The following is a 16,619-nucleotide window of genomic DNA, read 5'->3' as shown; positions in this document are numbered from 1 at the left end:
TGCATCATGGTAAAAAGCTCCAGGCTTAGAGCTTGCATCTTGTGATGAAGGAAGGGATCATATTCGGACGGGTATGGCCTTACATTGTCCACTCACAGCGACAGAGTAGTAAACAGCAACACAAAATCTGACAGTGTATAGTTTATTATAAGTGATTCGTTGTTTATGCAAGGATACACAGTATTCAGAAAAGTTATGAAAATACGCACAGCCTAGTTTGAGCGTGGGTGAGTGGACAATGCCACACAAATGGTACGATGGTAATTAAGTCTTTCTAATTGGAAATGGAAGTCAGGGAGCGATCAATTTTTGTACTTAACGAGTAAACAGACACTTTGTAATACCATTACAAAGTCAATAAAATATCTGTTAAGCTTTAAAACTGGGGAAAGTTTTTAAAATTATTACAAAATGCGTAAACTATTATTACAAAGTGCGAATTACTACAAAATGCTGACACCCTTGTTACATTTTGCGTAGATAATTTTTTATTACAAAATGCTGATACCCTTGTTACAAAACGCGTAGACTGGTTTATTACAAAATACTGAGACGTTATTACAAAATGCGTCAGTTATTACAAAGTGCTGATACCCCTTATTACATTTTGCGTAAGTTATTACAAAACACGTCAGTATTACAAAATGCCGCAGCACAGTCCCTTTCATATTACATGATGCAAGCACCAAGACTGGATCTTTTTCCCATGATTCAAATTACATAGGCAATTTCCTGTACTATTTTTATCGTTTTTTGTAAAAATCAGTCGAATTATAAATGGTGAGAATAGCTTTTCCGGAGTAAGTGACCACAAAGCTAGCACATAATGTAACATCATCCTTGGTGAACTTCCCCTTTAAACTAAGAAAAAAAATTAGTTTTCTTTTTTGAGTACAGACAACACGGTTGGACGTTGACCAGTCTTATATGCTCACTTCCGAGTTTCATGCATTGAAAAACCTACCATCATGGCAACCATCGAAATGACATCCATCGTTACGATTCAAATCGGCATCTCTGGTTGTTTATAAGGCATAAAGCAATTAAAGCGTCAGATTGACCACTTTAATACTATAAAAACAAAACAAGAGCACGGTTCCCCCAAGCCCGGGGTCAAAATGTGTAAATTATTTGTTTTGTGCCCACTGAAAAGTATTGAAGGTAGGCGCTAAGCGGTAAAAATATAAATAGTGATATATTTGACATGAACTCATTGTGCAGTTATTTGAGAATTTTCCATACAACCTGCATACTGTTGTGACTCAATGTTTTTTGACAACACAATGATACTGCACTTCACCATATCGTCCAATATTGGAATATCATTGTTTTAGGGAAGTTTTTGTCACAATTCAAACGTCATGGCTTCCTCCATGTACCTACTCTGTGGAGTACAGCAAACGCATGCACATAATGCAGTGTAAGGCACCTGTTGTCATCTTGCCAGAATATCTGTAAGATATCGGCTATGGCATCATTAGTGATGTTGCCATAAGTGATGTTACAGATAAACTTCATCTAACAAATGTCAACGTCTCCCCAATAACTACCAGGTAAAGTACTCTACAACCTCCCTTTCCAGATCGCAAAAAATGTCTCCATCGATTTTCGCCAGCGCATTTGACTTCAATGTTCTGCCATTTACCATATACATTTACATAGACAGATAGTTAGATAGCTAGATGGCTAGATAGGTAGATAGATAGATAGATGGATGGATGGATGGATGGATGGATGGATGGATGGATAGATAGATAGATGGATGGATGGATGGATGGATGGATGGATGGATGAATAGATAGATAGATAGATAGATAGATAGATAGATAGATAGATAGATAGATAGATAGATAGATGGATAGATAGATAGATAGATAGATAGATAGATAGATAGATAAGGAAATGTTTTCCTCATACTAAGACTGATGGCGCTCTTGATCTCTTGACACGCTGGCAATTGGCTTGTAAACATTTTTTGCATAATACTTGTTTGCAATAAGGTAATAACTGTACACTCCCTCATGAAAAAAAGACAGAACTGCTAATAATACGCATAAAAGGTTATAGCGGCAGTCATCTCTCAACCACCGGGGCAATGTTCCATAGATCATTCTCATCAAACTCTACGGCAAAGAGAAACATGAAATAATAAAGAGTCGTAATCATTATAGTTGGCCCTTTCGATAAAATTAATGCAAAAAAAAGAGCGCGGTTCCGCCTACTGCAGAGTAAGAAAACGTTTTGTCCACGTTCAAGAATGTCAGTGATGTTGCCATGACTGATGTTACCGAGCAATTTCCCTCTAATAACATTTGTTTACGACTTTCCAATTCCTACAAGGAAAAGTGACTCTACGCCCTCCCTTCCCCAATGACAAAATTTTGTCCATCGAACTTCGCCCATTAACAGCAACCGCCCCTTCGCCTCCATGTTTGCCCATTTACAATACACATATAAATAGATAGATAAATAGATAGATAGATAGATAGATAGATAGATAGATAGATAGATAGATAGATAGATAGATGGATGAATGGATGGATGGATGGATGGATGGATGGATGGATGGATGGATTGATGGATGGATGGATGGATGGATGGATGGATGGATGGATGGATGGATGGATGGATGGATGGATAGATAGATAGATAGATAGATAGATAGATAGATAGATAGATAGATAGATAGATAGATTTGATTAAGTAGTTTATTAGATACACGGTATTTTCAACAATCTGTATTTTTTGTATATACTTACTACACATTTTTCTAGAGCATTAAGTCATGGAAATTTACATTATTCTTTTCTAAATCTTTGATTCGGCCTACTACAGTTTGACATTTTTCTCTCACGACGTTCATCGTTTTTGTTCATTTGCAACTCCATGAAGTGTCATCAGACAGAAAGTTTAACGTAGTAGCCACACATTCATTCAGTTTATTTCGCTAGAAATATAAAAATTACATTCACTCAGAAACACATGGGAAAATGAATTGAGAGAAATTGGTACAATTGCTAAATTTATGTTATATAGTTAAGCAGGTATTCCTAGAACACTGTAAAGTTTAGCCCTGGTCGAGCAACGCAGTCAATCTCCTTGCGTACCTACCCCCCCCACAAGCTCAAAACAAAGTGTTGAATTATCAGTATGAACGCTGTGTAAATTTTAATCCATACTCATGTTCTAATAAACATGATAGAAACTAATTTGGGATAATTGGATCTTCACATTTTTCGAATTTCTCAAAATCGTTAGGTGCCGTATTGCCGAATGTTTCAATGTTACAAATATATCGAAAAACAAAGTGTATAACGTAAAAAGAAAAGCAGATGAGCTTACATTTGCTGATTAAACCGATATCATTTCACCATCCAATTATCCCAAAATAGTGCCACTCGGGTTATTAAAATTAAGCATAATTATAAAAATTGACTATTGATGATATTCAAATAAAGCCTGAATAAACAGACACGCACGTTAAATCGTAGGGATATCAGAACTAGCCTGTGTGACCTGAGACATTTTATCAAAGTCATTAATATTGTAAGCAAACTTACTGAATTTTTCTCGTATTACCACTTGCCTAGAGCCCTCACTGGAAATTTGTAGCTTTCCTTCTTCTTGCCAGACAAGAAAAAATGGTCAATATCTCTTATCGTTTAACGAGTATTGTCCATGTATGACATGATGACCTCCTGATTAACAGTACCAGGTATCACCACTGTGCCTTGGAGGGTGACTCGGCTGAATTCTTTAAAGGACACTTCCACTAATTTTTGCATCTACCTAGGAGGCTGTGAAGTTAAGTTACCGCTGTGCACGGACGCCCTTTTCAAACCTTCACACTCTCCTACAATGGCGCCAGCAGACTTCAACAATAAGTGCAGTATAACAAAAAACGTAACAAAAGACTTTAGACATAAAACTCCCACTCGAAGTTCTCTCATCTTACAATATTCGTGGTTACTTACCCATAATAATAATTATAATTGCAACATATAGAGCACGATTTCAAGCTGCAGCCATTTTCATGTCATCCTAGTTTGTTTCTCTTTGAATTGTGTGTGCAAGGTTCTTTAACTAATGGTACATAATAATGCACAGCGGTAGACATCTTTCAGCACTGCGGGGGGGGGGGGGCGCTGTTCTCTTTAAAACGAGCTCGAATGACTTGACTTCGTCCGGTCTGCTGCTCGGTGTACGGGTATTGCAAAAATACTCTTAACTCGAACGATTTACAGTGAACTTGAACCCAAACTTCCTCCCCTTCCTTTGTCATTTCTATGCATTGCCGTTCGATATGGCATTCAAAACTTTAAAGATGTATGGATATTCTTTCACATTTATTTTTTGCACTGCGTTTTACTTATAAAGTACCTGCGAGTTTTTCACTTTTATCACGGAAGAAAATGTCACTCTACTAAAACGTGTCAAAAATCATTTTTAAAAATCAGACATTTAAAAATGAATCTATATACGATTCGTTACTACTTTCTAAGTCGGTATTCCATATACAGCACGTGTGTCTATCTGCAAGCATTATGTGTCATAATAAATATACTGTCTAGGTTTTTGTAGTCTCTTATTATATTTCTGTGTCACCTGAAACCTAATTTTCAATGGAATATAAAATATCCGATTTGAATCACAATGTAATTATATTGTCTTTGGAATCTGTTTTCTTGTTTTATTTTCTTGGTTTAAGTATAGTAATGATGAAACGTTAAAAGTTAACAAACTCGCAAATGTATTAATTAACATTCATTTTGGCTTTCCGATATGATATGGTTTCTGCAATTGTGCAACGCTTAAATTGCCAAAATGATTTAGTGAGACATATAATGCAAAGTATCAAAAATTTAGCATATTCTAAAGTTTTTACCTGAATGTAAAGCCCAAAATATGTTTATGGTCACTTCTATACTCACTCAGAAAGAAACTGCGTTTCCGATTTTTTTAAAATTTGGCGTGTAGATTCTCAGGATGCTTTAAATCAGATATTCAAATAAAGACATTATGAACGTTGCAGGTTTTTATTTTTTGCGGTTATGGTAAAAAGAATCACTCTTCTCTGAAACCGGGTGCTTTCGGTTTACAGTTTTTCTTGCATGATCACTATGACACATGTATTGAACCAAAGATTTTAAATTTTCTTAGAGGAAAACAAGGTTAAATTACTGAACTAATTCATTGTTTAACAAAATGAGCGTAGTCAGATTAAAGTAAGCGAGGTCAACGTGCTTGCCCGCTTGATACTACAAATTACCCCCTGTTCTTCAAACTGGCGGAACTGGTTGATACAGTTACCTAGTTAGGTGACCCGGTATGCTACCAGTTTTATTTAGTGGTGTAAGGATCATGAATTCATTTGAGAAAGAACTACGTATTTTGTCTAATAATTCCTAAACCAAATATAAAATTAATCTCAATCTTCAGAGGCACGTTTATCATAATTTCATTTAGTTAATACTTTTTTAAATCTTTGACCTGTTTTCTGTAGATACAGTGAAACACTTTTTTTACAATTTCGTGCTGATTGAAGATATAATTTCGACAATTATGACCAATTTTCGATTTTCTCCTATTCGCATACCTTTGCTGTTTACTGTCAATCATCATCAATGGCCGGGGGAATATAACTCATTAATGAGTTTCGAAGCGCGGCATAGCTTATGATGAGTTTATAAACCATAAATTCTAATACAAAGTATTTACACAAAATTATTGCGTTTGATGATTATCGTCTAGTGCGAAGTTTTTCAAAATGTGTAGGGTTAATGACTCGTTGCACTTATGCATTGTCAAGTATAATTATGACACCAACTGTCCCCATTCCCTATACGATCCAATAACGAAGTGCACACAATGACTCCGTAGGAAACAAAACGAACCTTAATAAAATCCGAAAAAATATTTATATTGATTATGAATATGTTTTTAAATGTTGTTCTTGTAAGTAAGGATAAAGTCATTTGGTATGGCAATGTTTGCAAACAGAAAGGCAACAACTAAATGGTTACTATTCGCAAACCTCATACAATTCAGTTAAAACACGTTATATAGTTTGTTAAACATAAGTTGTTTTCTCTTTACATTATACTGACCTGAAAATACGTGCAAATACTTGTTGTCTCTCTAAAGTTGATTTTTAAGTGCGTACAAACGTGTCTATGTTTGGATTTCTACATCTCTAATCGACATATATGTCGATGAAGTAACGTCGCTGTGCGTTAATAGTTTAGATTTCCAGCTAACAGTGTCTGTTTTTGGAGATGAGTCAGTGTTTCAGACCTCAAAATGTTCTTATACGTGGTCACTAAATACACCCTACTTTACATATATTGACTCTACATGTGTTGTTATACCGAATGTCCTTTTAACAATTTTTCAATAGTTTTTAACGACTGGATTAAGTCTTAATTTCGTGTATGTCTCACTTTAATCAGTTTTATCAGAAATTACCAAGTACATACCCTTCTTGATAAGAATAGTTGACGCAAAGCGATTCAAATTTAAGCGATTCAACTCTTTTCAGAGATATTTTAAGGTAGAATGCCGTACGACGATAGATATTCGGAATCTCAAACTCATAGAAGTCAAGTGTGAGGGGGCTCATTTCAAAGCTCATGGTGTAAGAACAATTTTCCACGTCTTAATTTTTTCAAAAATCAAAAATTTATTTTCTTTCCAGGGAGTTAACACTTGGATATCGGCCATTTTAAATTTCAAGTATCGGTAAAAATTGAGTAATTTGTTTCTCTAGTAACTGATTTTTTGCACGGTGACCCCTGCTTTTTATTCTTGTCTTGAAAGAGAATGGCTAAAATATTCCTTTCGGAATGGTTTGAGGGAAAATTAAAGCAATTAAAAATGAACGCTATAAGTGGATGGCGTCAGAAACGTTAAAACGTTGTTTTACAAATCAACCAATCAGAGTCCACCGATGAAACAAAATTGAACGATTTGTCAATTTCGTTCATTAGGTTACGAATTGTCCTCCGCTGCATCTTTCCCTGGGTGGAAACATGAAATTGCTTGTCGCAATGTCGATCCTGTTCGTGTTTACAAACCTGCTCGTTTCCACATCTACATGGAAGTTAATAAGCAAACTACCTAAAGTCACACAAAAGGTAAGAGCATGATAATATTTAAATTTCGAACACACGCTCACGCGGGTGCAACCTGGTAGTTCATTTTTTTCTGGAATTGGCCAACAACACCTTGGGTAGTAACGGGCGCTATATCCCTCATCACCACGAGTTAAGTGCTTAATGTATATTTATTATCGATTTTGAAACACCAATTATGAAACTCAACGTCTTTTTAAATCAGCAAGCTCACGTTGTAATTGCTTCATGGTACGAAGAAAATAGACTTTGTATGGTCTTCAAAGCTAAACTGTATTGATTTTTAATGATGGTTAGCAGTCATGATCGCCACAATCAACTGATATAAGCAATGAAGAAGGCTACTCGTAGAACGGGGAAGGGGACGAATACGTGTTGAACAGCAAGTGTACAGGGAATTAGAAATGATCAGTGATTCCAATCTACTATTACAGCGAGCGTCGCCTCTGCTGTGGAGGCCTTTTATAAATGACTACGCACTTACCACTGTGCCATGGGTAAATTTAATATCAGACATCCTTGACCTTAAAATCATTTACATAATATGCCGAAAAAAATCGGATTTTTGCATGTCGACCTACGTAAGGCTGCATTCACAAACACGGGGTACAGGGGTCTGGTATTCGTTGAATTCTTTATTTGTTTTGGATCTTCCCCACTTCAAAGAAATTTAAACCCCTCTACATTCTAAATATATTAAAGTTCGCCCATATGTGGCCAAATATTTATCAATTATTTATTAGAAAGCCAACAATATTAAACTACAATTTAATATCGTTTTTTCCTCTTTACTTTCCTCTTTGTACCAAGTCTTATGTCATTTTACATCCTTCTATGAAAAAATAATCAGTATTCAGTTTTTGAAATTATATATAACCTCAATGATTGTTTTAAAAACTTATTTTACTGGTAGTTTGTTTGCAGTCTAGCCGTAATAAAATCGAAATCTCTTTATTATAATAACACTGAATACTCAAACTCAAGCTGTACTGACAAGCTTGATTTCGAAACATCGAAGTACAAAACACTGATGTTGACACACAGAATAAAAATGTTGAGAAAAGATACAAAGGTCCATAATGCCACTGATCATTCTCAAATTTGTTGTTTCTCTATATGTACAATATGTTCGTTGCAAAATCCATCCATCATTTTTCAACTGTTTTCAAAATGATGTATAACCTACGACTAGTGTCTATTATTTATGTATGAGATATCTATATTTCAGAAAGTGTGATCCTTATTCCTCTTTTCGAGACATCCTATTGTGCCTCACAATGTTTTGTTTTCTCTGCTGGTTTGGTTGGGATGAGTATGACTGATTGCAGCTTGTTCGGTTATTAATTACATTTTCTTTAAGAGCATTCTATACACAAACCATGCAGAAATGCCCTTGTGTTCGCCATATCCATTACAACTTGTATAATATTTTTATTATCATCGGTGACATGTTAAAGTGATTTTTTTTCTCATTTCAAATATGGTTTCTTCGCAGGTCTTATTTGACATAGAGATCGATGGTCAGAAAAAAGGTCGTATTGTCATCGGCTTGTTTGGCGAAACTGTCCCCAAAACTGTGGAGATTTTTGCCAAGCTTGCCAAGGCAAAGGTAACATATCACTCAATTGTTTTTCATTCTGTTGTTCATGTTCATCGAAGGAATGAAGATTGCCGTACAACATTTTCAAGTAGGATTAGTTATGAGTGATATGAATATATTGTAGCATTTATATTAACCATCCAAATCTCACCTGTTCTAACTAAATTGAGCATTTATCAGTTGTTGTCAATTGTTAAAGAAGATATCGTAAGCAACAAAGCACACATCAAAGTAAAAAAATAAATTTTGAAAAGCGTGTAATGAATTAGTTGTGTTGTACTTATATTTCGGTTTAATGCCATGACAGGAAGGCGAAGGCTACAAAGGAAGCAAAGTTTCCCGTGGAGTTGATGATCCTTACTGTATAAGGGAGGAATAATCTCCAGAGACAATGGAATACAAGGCCAGTCAAATAATATTCACTTTTTCCAAAGAACCATCCCGCATACATTTATTAGAAACATTGACATTGGCTTAGGAAGCCATTTATGCAACCAAACAAACAAAATTGCAATAAGTGAACTCCTTTTATAGGCCCAACCGATTTTGTTATTATGATTCAGTAGCCGTATGCAAACACGTCGGTGAACTTACTACGCTAAATCAGCTTGATATGCGGGCACTTGACATCATTTTTAAACATGCCATGTCGGGTCAATTTACATTAATATTTTTTTAAACATGTCAGTGCAGTGCCCACAGTCGAATGCCATCTTAGAGCTTTGTCCTACCAACACATAGGTAGCACACTGCTGCTCCCCAAAAACAGTAATTTCCCTTCGTACTTATATTTGCACACGAATATTTCAATCTCCCTGAAAAGTAGGCCTTTGTCATGTGTCATGGATTAATCAAGGCACTCAAATTTGTTTCAGGTGATGAATATATTTGTCATCTTCGGCATTCAGATACACACCGATAAAAACCATTCTTTAATATGATCATCTTTTACTCGTTAACGAAGTAACGAACATTGTAATAAACGCATACAGCCGATGTCCGTAATTTATTTTTTTTTATATTTCTTTGTTGTTCTTTTTAGGTGGCATTACTCTAATTCAAAGCAGATGCCAAATATTGTCTTATACTTTTTTCTGAAATTCATAACATATAATTTTTAATTTTAAATAGTTATTTATTCGATATAATATCAAAAGTCAACCGAGAGCAATTCTGCCACTCATATAAACGTGGTCGAAGTCTTTTGACTCTTGAGGTGTAACAGCAAGTGAAGTAAGGTTTTGTCTTGGGCGGGGGTTGAGTTAAGTAAAATCTAAGATTGTCATATCTCAAACGAATTTCTGTCTCGTCAATGTGCATCGTGTCAAGTTTTTTTGCCATAACACAGTTGCTACTGTGAATTTCCCTTCTCAGTGTCTTCGGTATTCTTATGCATCAGTCATTGCAGTACACAATATGCTACATTTCGTTTCATGAGAAGAGTATTCTTCAGATGTTCTCTAAAGTTTGCCATTCAAATGTCGTGAAAAACAGTAGGTGTTTTACAAAATGATGAATATGCTAAAACATTGATGTTTTCAAGAATCAATCCACCATCATTGACGAACAATGACTTTTGAATTATCATTCCAGACGGGAGTGTTTACGGGGTACAACCAAGCGAAAACTTCGCTTTGATGGAGTATTCCGCTGGCTATGTGAGTGTTGCCAATTCTGCCGAAAGCAAAGCAAAAGGGACTGAATTTATCATCAACTATACGTATTTAGCAATCTGTCCTTCTGGAAAACATGTCGTCTTCGGAAAAGTACTAGAAGGATTGGTAAGAAAAAAATTGCATCCCTAAATATCTGTTTCCTTATTTATGTATCACAATTTCTTTCATGTGAATTCGTTTCAAATGTGCATCGCATGTCTTTTACTTGTAATCGCAATGATACTACAGTAACAGTCTCCTTTTACCGAATTATGTTGACATTGTGCAATCTTGTTTTCCTCTTTAGAATGTTGTTATCAAAATAGCAAGAGCGTGTGGAGGTAACCGAAGCACAGATTGTGTGATTGCAGATTCTGAGGTTGTTGAAGTTGATGAACCTTTCATTGCTCCTTTATATATCTAACAGTATTCCATTGAATGTTTTGAAAAGAAATGCAATAACAAAGTAGAAAAAACTTGGCAGTTTTTGATGTCATTCTCTATTTCATATTATACCTCCAACAACTGCAAATTTCAGATAAATACTGACACCTTGTAATTTAGGATTTGAGACTATTTTCCGTTTCAATGAAATGCACACCAGAGACATGTTAGCACTATTTAATAATATCCTGCGGGTTCAATTATTGTTCTGACATTAGATGCGAGGTATAATAATGTTTCTGAGGAGTTTTTGTAAAATTTAAAACAACTTGGATTTTAAACAATAGAACTTTGTGTCTAAACAATAGACAAAGGCAATTAGTCAAGAATTTTAATCTTATAAAGGAACATGTTTTCATTCACATGTGAAGTAGACAGTAGATCATTTTTTTTCCATATTCATACGCTGATGATTTGTTGCTAAAGGTTGTTGCCGTCAGTCAATCTCGGGTGCCGTAGAGAATTTTTGGAGGACGATCACATTCTCATATGGAAGACTCTTGTTGTATGCTCCTGAACGCGGTTTTCATCAGTTTGTCTCGCTACTCAAAAATATGCTATGGCTACCGAGGTACTGCACACATTTAAAATAGTCTAACATATTGTTTAGATTATAAGATAGTAATTTCGTCTTATTATGCACGTCTTGATATTATTCACTTTCTCTTGTTCTATTTAAACAAAATATTGTGTGTATGTATTAATCCTATTTAATTTTAATTAGAAAATATTCCACCTCTTAATATTGTAAGGTATTTGATTGCAAAATTATTCGATTCTTCATTTTCTGTACTACAAAAGGAAGCATGTTTGTGACAGCCAAAAATACAAAGAAATATCCGGGGCCAGTCCGATACTACCCCATAAAACTAGACCAATCTTAGATTGCTCAAAATCGCAAAAAATTGAATCTCTATGGTTAACTAAAACTGATCTAAATGTGCTTGGAGTCTAAGTGTAAGGTCTGAGATCGAGTTCAGGTCCAACTTTGGCATACTGTACAAGTAGTGACAGAGTTGAAGGATTTAAATCATTCAATCTTGCTTCCTAGCCATTAATCCCATCAAAACAGACAGATAGTTGACGAATGAAAACAAAAAAGACCAGTTTGTGTTGGCAGCATTTATGTTCGGTTATATACACATGTTGTGTTTCTGTAAGAAGAGAGACGTGTTATGTAATTTCACCTGTAATAGAAAACAAAATGCTACACAAAAAGCTGTAAGAAAATGAGTGGTTTAGGTTCCCATAAATAAGGGCATACAACTGACCATATCTTGGAATAATCAAATGTAACACATCATACGTTCACATTGAATGATACAAGAAGATATCTTCACACTATCTAGAACAAAATCTTGGTGATACGAAAGCAATAAAAGCAAGATTGCAAAACAATAAATATGTCAACCCCCATTCCGACACAAAAAGTAATTTATCATCAGCCATTCTTATTGTTTTTAACTTAAAATAATTTCATCGCTGAAAAAGTGCAGGTACGAATACGTATTGTTTGTAAGGCTTGAAAAGCATAATATACCGAAAATAAAACTTAAGACCACATAACCAGGCATAAAGGATATATACATATCCGTCCCCTGGGATTGGGTTGTAATAAAGGTGTCTTGGTCTAAGCGAGGGTTTCTCCTTGCTGTTATTTTATTGTAATATGTTTGATCATGATATGTATTGCCAATAAAGATTTATATTGTCAACCTTTGGTCTCTTGGTCTTATGTTAGCACTGGGTTTGTATCGATTTCCCTTTCTCCTTCGCTCTATTACGTAATTTTCCCTTGACAAATTTCCGATGCGTTTGATTGCCTAATCCAACCCTGACTCTGGGGGACCGACATGTAACCCCCCCCCCACCCCCGATGAGCCGGGTTATCTCTACCGATTACTGGACTTAACCTACTGAAGAAAAGAAACGTTAAATTGAATAACGTAAGGATAGTATATCTATTTTTAAATGAAGTGAATATGCATAAAATAGCATGAACAATTACAGTGTTGGAATCGCTACTTTTGAAAAGCTCACACGCTGTACTTAGTAAAAATTCAAATTCAGTAGAAAATTCAAAATATGTATCCTTTGAAGTAAATTTTGGCCAACTGCTACAACATCTAACCCAAAAAAATTAAGAAGACTGCGGATTCCTCGTTGTATTGAAACGTTAATGAAATATTTACGTGATTATTATACTAATTTCTGCAATTTGAAAGAGACAAACAAAACAAAAACAAAAACAAAAAAGACATTATTCCATTCCGTTTGTTTATAATTAACTAAATGTTTGTATTGATATATTATCGTATTGTCTATTGTCTATTGTCTTGTGTGGTACTTACACACACACACACACACACACACACACACACACACACACACTATATATATATATATATATATATATATATATATATATATATATAATATATATATATATATATATATATATATATATATATATATATATATATATATAATATATATATATATATATATATATATATTATCTTGAAGTGAACATGCATAAGCTTCCGTGAAGAATTACATTTGTTAACGGTATTCTTGGAAAGCACAGACACTGTACTTGGTGAAAGAGTCAAAGTAAGTAAAACATTCAAAACAAATAGTCTCCGAAGTAAATTCTTGCGAGCTTGTACAAACTCTTACCAAAAGTGATTTAAGAGGACTTGGGGTTCCTCTTTTTTAAAAAAAAACATGATAACAATATTTGAAAATAGAACATTTTGTATCATTTTCATTAAACTAAGTATTTCGATTGATTATGAATAGATTTTGTATTTTGTTAAAGAAAAAAAATTCTCTTTTCATTATACTGACCTAAAAAATGCGTGCAAAAATACTTGCTGTCTCCCGGGAGTTGATTTTTAAATGCCTACATATATTTCTATGTTTGGATTTCCACATATCTAATCTACATATTCGTCGATGAAGTACCGTCGCTGAGTGTTAATAGTTCAGATTTCCAAGCTAACAGTGTCTATTTTTGGAGATGAGTTAGTGTTTCAGACCTTAAAACGTTCTTATACGTGGTCACTAAATACATCCTACTTTACATATATTGACTCTACATGTACTGTTATATAGAATGTCCTTTTAACAATTTTTCAAGTTTTTCTTGTCAAAGCGCACTAAACATAAAAGAGTAAAGTCCCCAACTGATCTAAAACTTTCATCATATGTGTGATCACAGACAAATATAGACACAGACTCGCAACGGGTATTGTTTAAGGCGTGAAGCGGTTACGTAACCCATCCATATTCGCCTCGCCTAAGGTTTCTCTCGCCACTCTTTTCCGAAGAGTGCCGACCATACATCCTTTCGGTAATTTTCCGATTTTCGCCAATGTTAAGCGAAAGTATGTTCGACAAAGTTTGTGTCTTGTGGTGATGAGCAGAATTGGCGTGCTGGCGAAAACGGGACTGTTTTGAGCTTCAGGAAAGTGAGTTCTACCGTTTTAAAAATTCCTCTCATATTTTCATGAATATATAATGAGTGTGTTTGAACCAATTTTACAAGTCTTTTATCAATACTGTCTAGTATTGTTTAATGATTAAACGGTCAGTCATACCGTCTTTTACACGTTCGTCAAGAAAGGACATATTTATGAAACTGCTGGCGTGTTATGTTTTGATTAGCGTGAAGCATTGTTTATGCCCTGGGAGCTCACAAAGTAACTATGGTTGCGTCACGACTGGCAGCACGATGCCATCTCGTCGTATTATTCGCATAATATCTGCAATTATCAGCCACAATCAAAGTTTCAAAAAAGTTTAACACATTTGAAGCTCATTTTAACATGAAAAGGCAATACTCTACCGAGACGACCATGGAACAAAAGGCATGCCGCGTTTCTAGTCTGTGTCTATATTTGTCTGTGGTTTTATACAGGGAGAGCACGTACCATACGCTTTGGTTACCCTGAATATTTGTTTATAATTTACGAATTAAAACAAGTGAATTGTGTCTTAATTTAATATCTGAGTCTCATTTTAATCAGTTTCATCAGAAATTATCAAGTACATAGTCTTCTTGATAAGAATATTAGACGCAAAGTGGTTAAAATTTAAGCAATTTAACTCTGCTAAGGGATACTTTAAGGTAGAATGCCGTACGAGGACAAATATTCGGAATCTCAAACGTTAAGAAGTCTTTTCTGATATACATCTTGTGGGAGGGAGTTCATTTTAAAGTTGTTGGTGTAAGAACAATTTTCAACGTCTTAGTTTTTCAAAAATCGAAAATTTATTTTCTTTCAATGGAGTTAACATTTGAATAGGAGCCATTTGCAATTTCAAGTATCTGTAAAAAGTTAGTAATTTGTTGTGTAGGACCAAACTTTGCTCGGTGACCCATGATTTTTATTCTTGGTTTGAAAGAGAATGGTTAAAATATTCCTTGAGGAACGGTTTGAGGAAAAATTTAAATTTTTCACCTTCGAGGCGTATGCTATCTTAAGTAATTACAAAGTAACGTTATATGTGGATGGCGCCAGAGACGTTGAAGTGTTGTTTTACAAAATCAACCAATCAGAGTACACACATTTGACAATATTGAACGATTTGTCAATTTCGTTCATTAGGTTACGAATTGTCCTCCGTTGCATCCTTCCCTGTGTTGAAACATGAAATTCCTTGTAACCATGTTGATCCTTTTCGGATTTACAGACCTCCTTGTTTCCAAGTTTACGTGGCACCCATCAAACTTACTTATTTAACTTTATTTATTGATTTTTTTCAAGTTTGTAATGTAAGAATTTTCTTGTTGGAGTATTTGAACATCGCGTCATGCCCTCTGAAAAACTAGTGAAATCGGAAGAAGCGTCAAATGTCGATTTTTATGCTCGTTAATTACAGACTAAAACAATCTGATTTGGATATTTTAAATTTGTAATTTCTGTCCGATAGCTTAAAATCCTATTGAAGTATGATGTTGAATACCATACCTTGTCAGTTTTGATCACTGGCGCAAAACACGTGCTTAGAATTTTTAGCAAGAAGCCGTTCATGTCGCCATTCATCAAAAACAATGATATTCTCGAATGTTACAACCTGGATTCATATCAAACGAATAATACGTCTTATTCAATACTTTTTGTCCTTCCAGTTTTTATAATGAGAGAACTGAACTGATCTTTCGACGGGACTAGGAAACGACATTTTCTATGAGCATATTTAACATTTTTTTCACATATAATTATCCGTCATTTGTATTATCGCAAAATTTTCCACTAGAGATATCTTTGCATGTGTATTAACCAACCTCTATTTTTTACAAGTGCATCCCCAAAACTAAGAATTCCATATTTTATTCTTTTCCCTTTGAGTTTTTTTCTCGCACCCGCATCAGTATGCGGACTATGAGGGACCGCAGTGCACTACTATGATTGCTCTCTATTGATTTCTTCATAGTCTACATATCGAGATAAACGATGTTATCTGCTCGATGCACTACCTCTTTGACGCAAAGTATGACCCTGGGGTGTGCTTTATATGGTAAAGTACATCAAAACGAGACCAGATATCATAAAAATTTCCGGCAATCAGAGTGTCCAATAAAAATTATGTGGATTACGATTTGCCCATTTGAACATCAGTTCTGTTGCCCGTGGTAAAGGTGTTAAGAATTGGCAACCATTTCTTGCCAACTTGATACAACCACCTGAATAGACCTCGTATGATCAATAGGGTGTGATTGTTTTGAGTAATAAATTTTATGTGGTGATTCAAAGTCAGGATAATTTTCATCAGTATTTTAGA

General features: G+C 34.8%; 1 protein-coding gene across 1 annotated transcript; it reads left to right on the top strand.

The window, feature by feature from the left end:
* The first annotated feature begins 6,986 nt into the window (after positions 1–6,986).
* LOC139125622 (peptidyl-prolyl cis-trans isomerase 5-like) lies at positions 6,987–12,542 on the top strand. Its single transcript, XM_070691717.1, has 5 exons — positions 6,987–7,133; positions 8,626–8,739; positions 9,038–9,133; positions 10,324–10,511; positions 10,693–12,542. The coding sequence occupies exons 1-3, from the start codon at positions 7,029–7,031 to the stop codon at positions 9,107–9,109; spliced, it is 291 nt and encodes a 96-aa protein (XP_070547818.1). The 5' UTR covers positions 6,987–7,028; the 3' UTR covers positions 9,110–9,133; positions 10,324–10,511; positions 10,693–12,542.
* The last annotated feature ends 4,077 nt before the right edge of the window (positions 12,543–16,619 follow it).

The sequence above is a fragment of the Ptychodera flava genome, chromosome 3 (assembly GCF_041260155.1).
Source record: "Ptychodera flava strain L36383 chromosome 3, AS_Pfla_20210202, whole genome shotgun sequence".
NCBI lineage: Eukaryota > Metazoa > Hemichordata > Enteropneusta > Ptychoderidae > Ptychodera > Ptychodera flava.
The sequence above is the reverse complement of the archived record's forward strand: the minus strand, read 5'-3'. Positions and strand labels throughout refer to the sequence as shown.

What these genes read in the sequence shown, in the direction of transcription:
- LOC139125622 (XM_070691717.1), top strand. Translation starts at nt 7,029, where the DNA reads ATGAAATTGCTTGTCGCAATGTCGATCCTGTTCGTGTTTACAAACCTG. An exon ending in TACCTAAAGTCACACAAAAG is followed by an intron (nt 7,134 to 8,625) that starts GTAAGAGCATGA and finishes GTTTCTTCGCAG; the next exon opens with GTCTTATTTGACATAGAGAT. An exon ending in CCAAGCTTGCCAAGGCAAAG is followed by an intron (nt 8,740 to 9,037) that starts GTAACATATCAC and finishes ATGCCATGACAG; the next exon opens with GAAGGCGAAGGCTACAAAGG.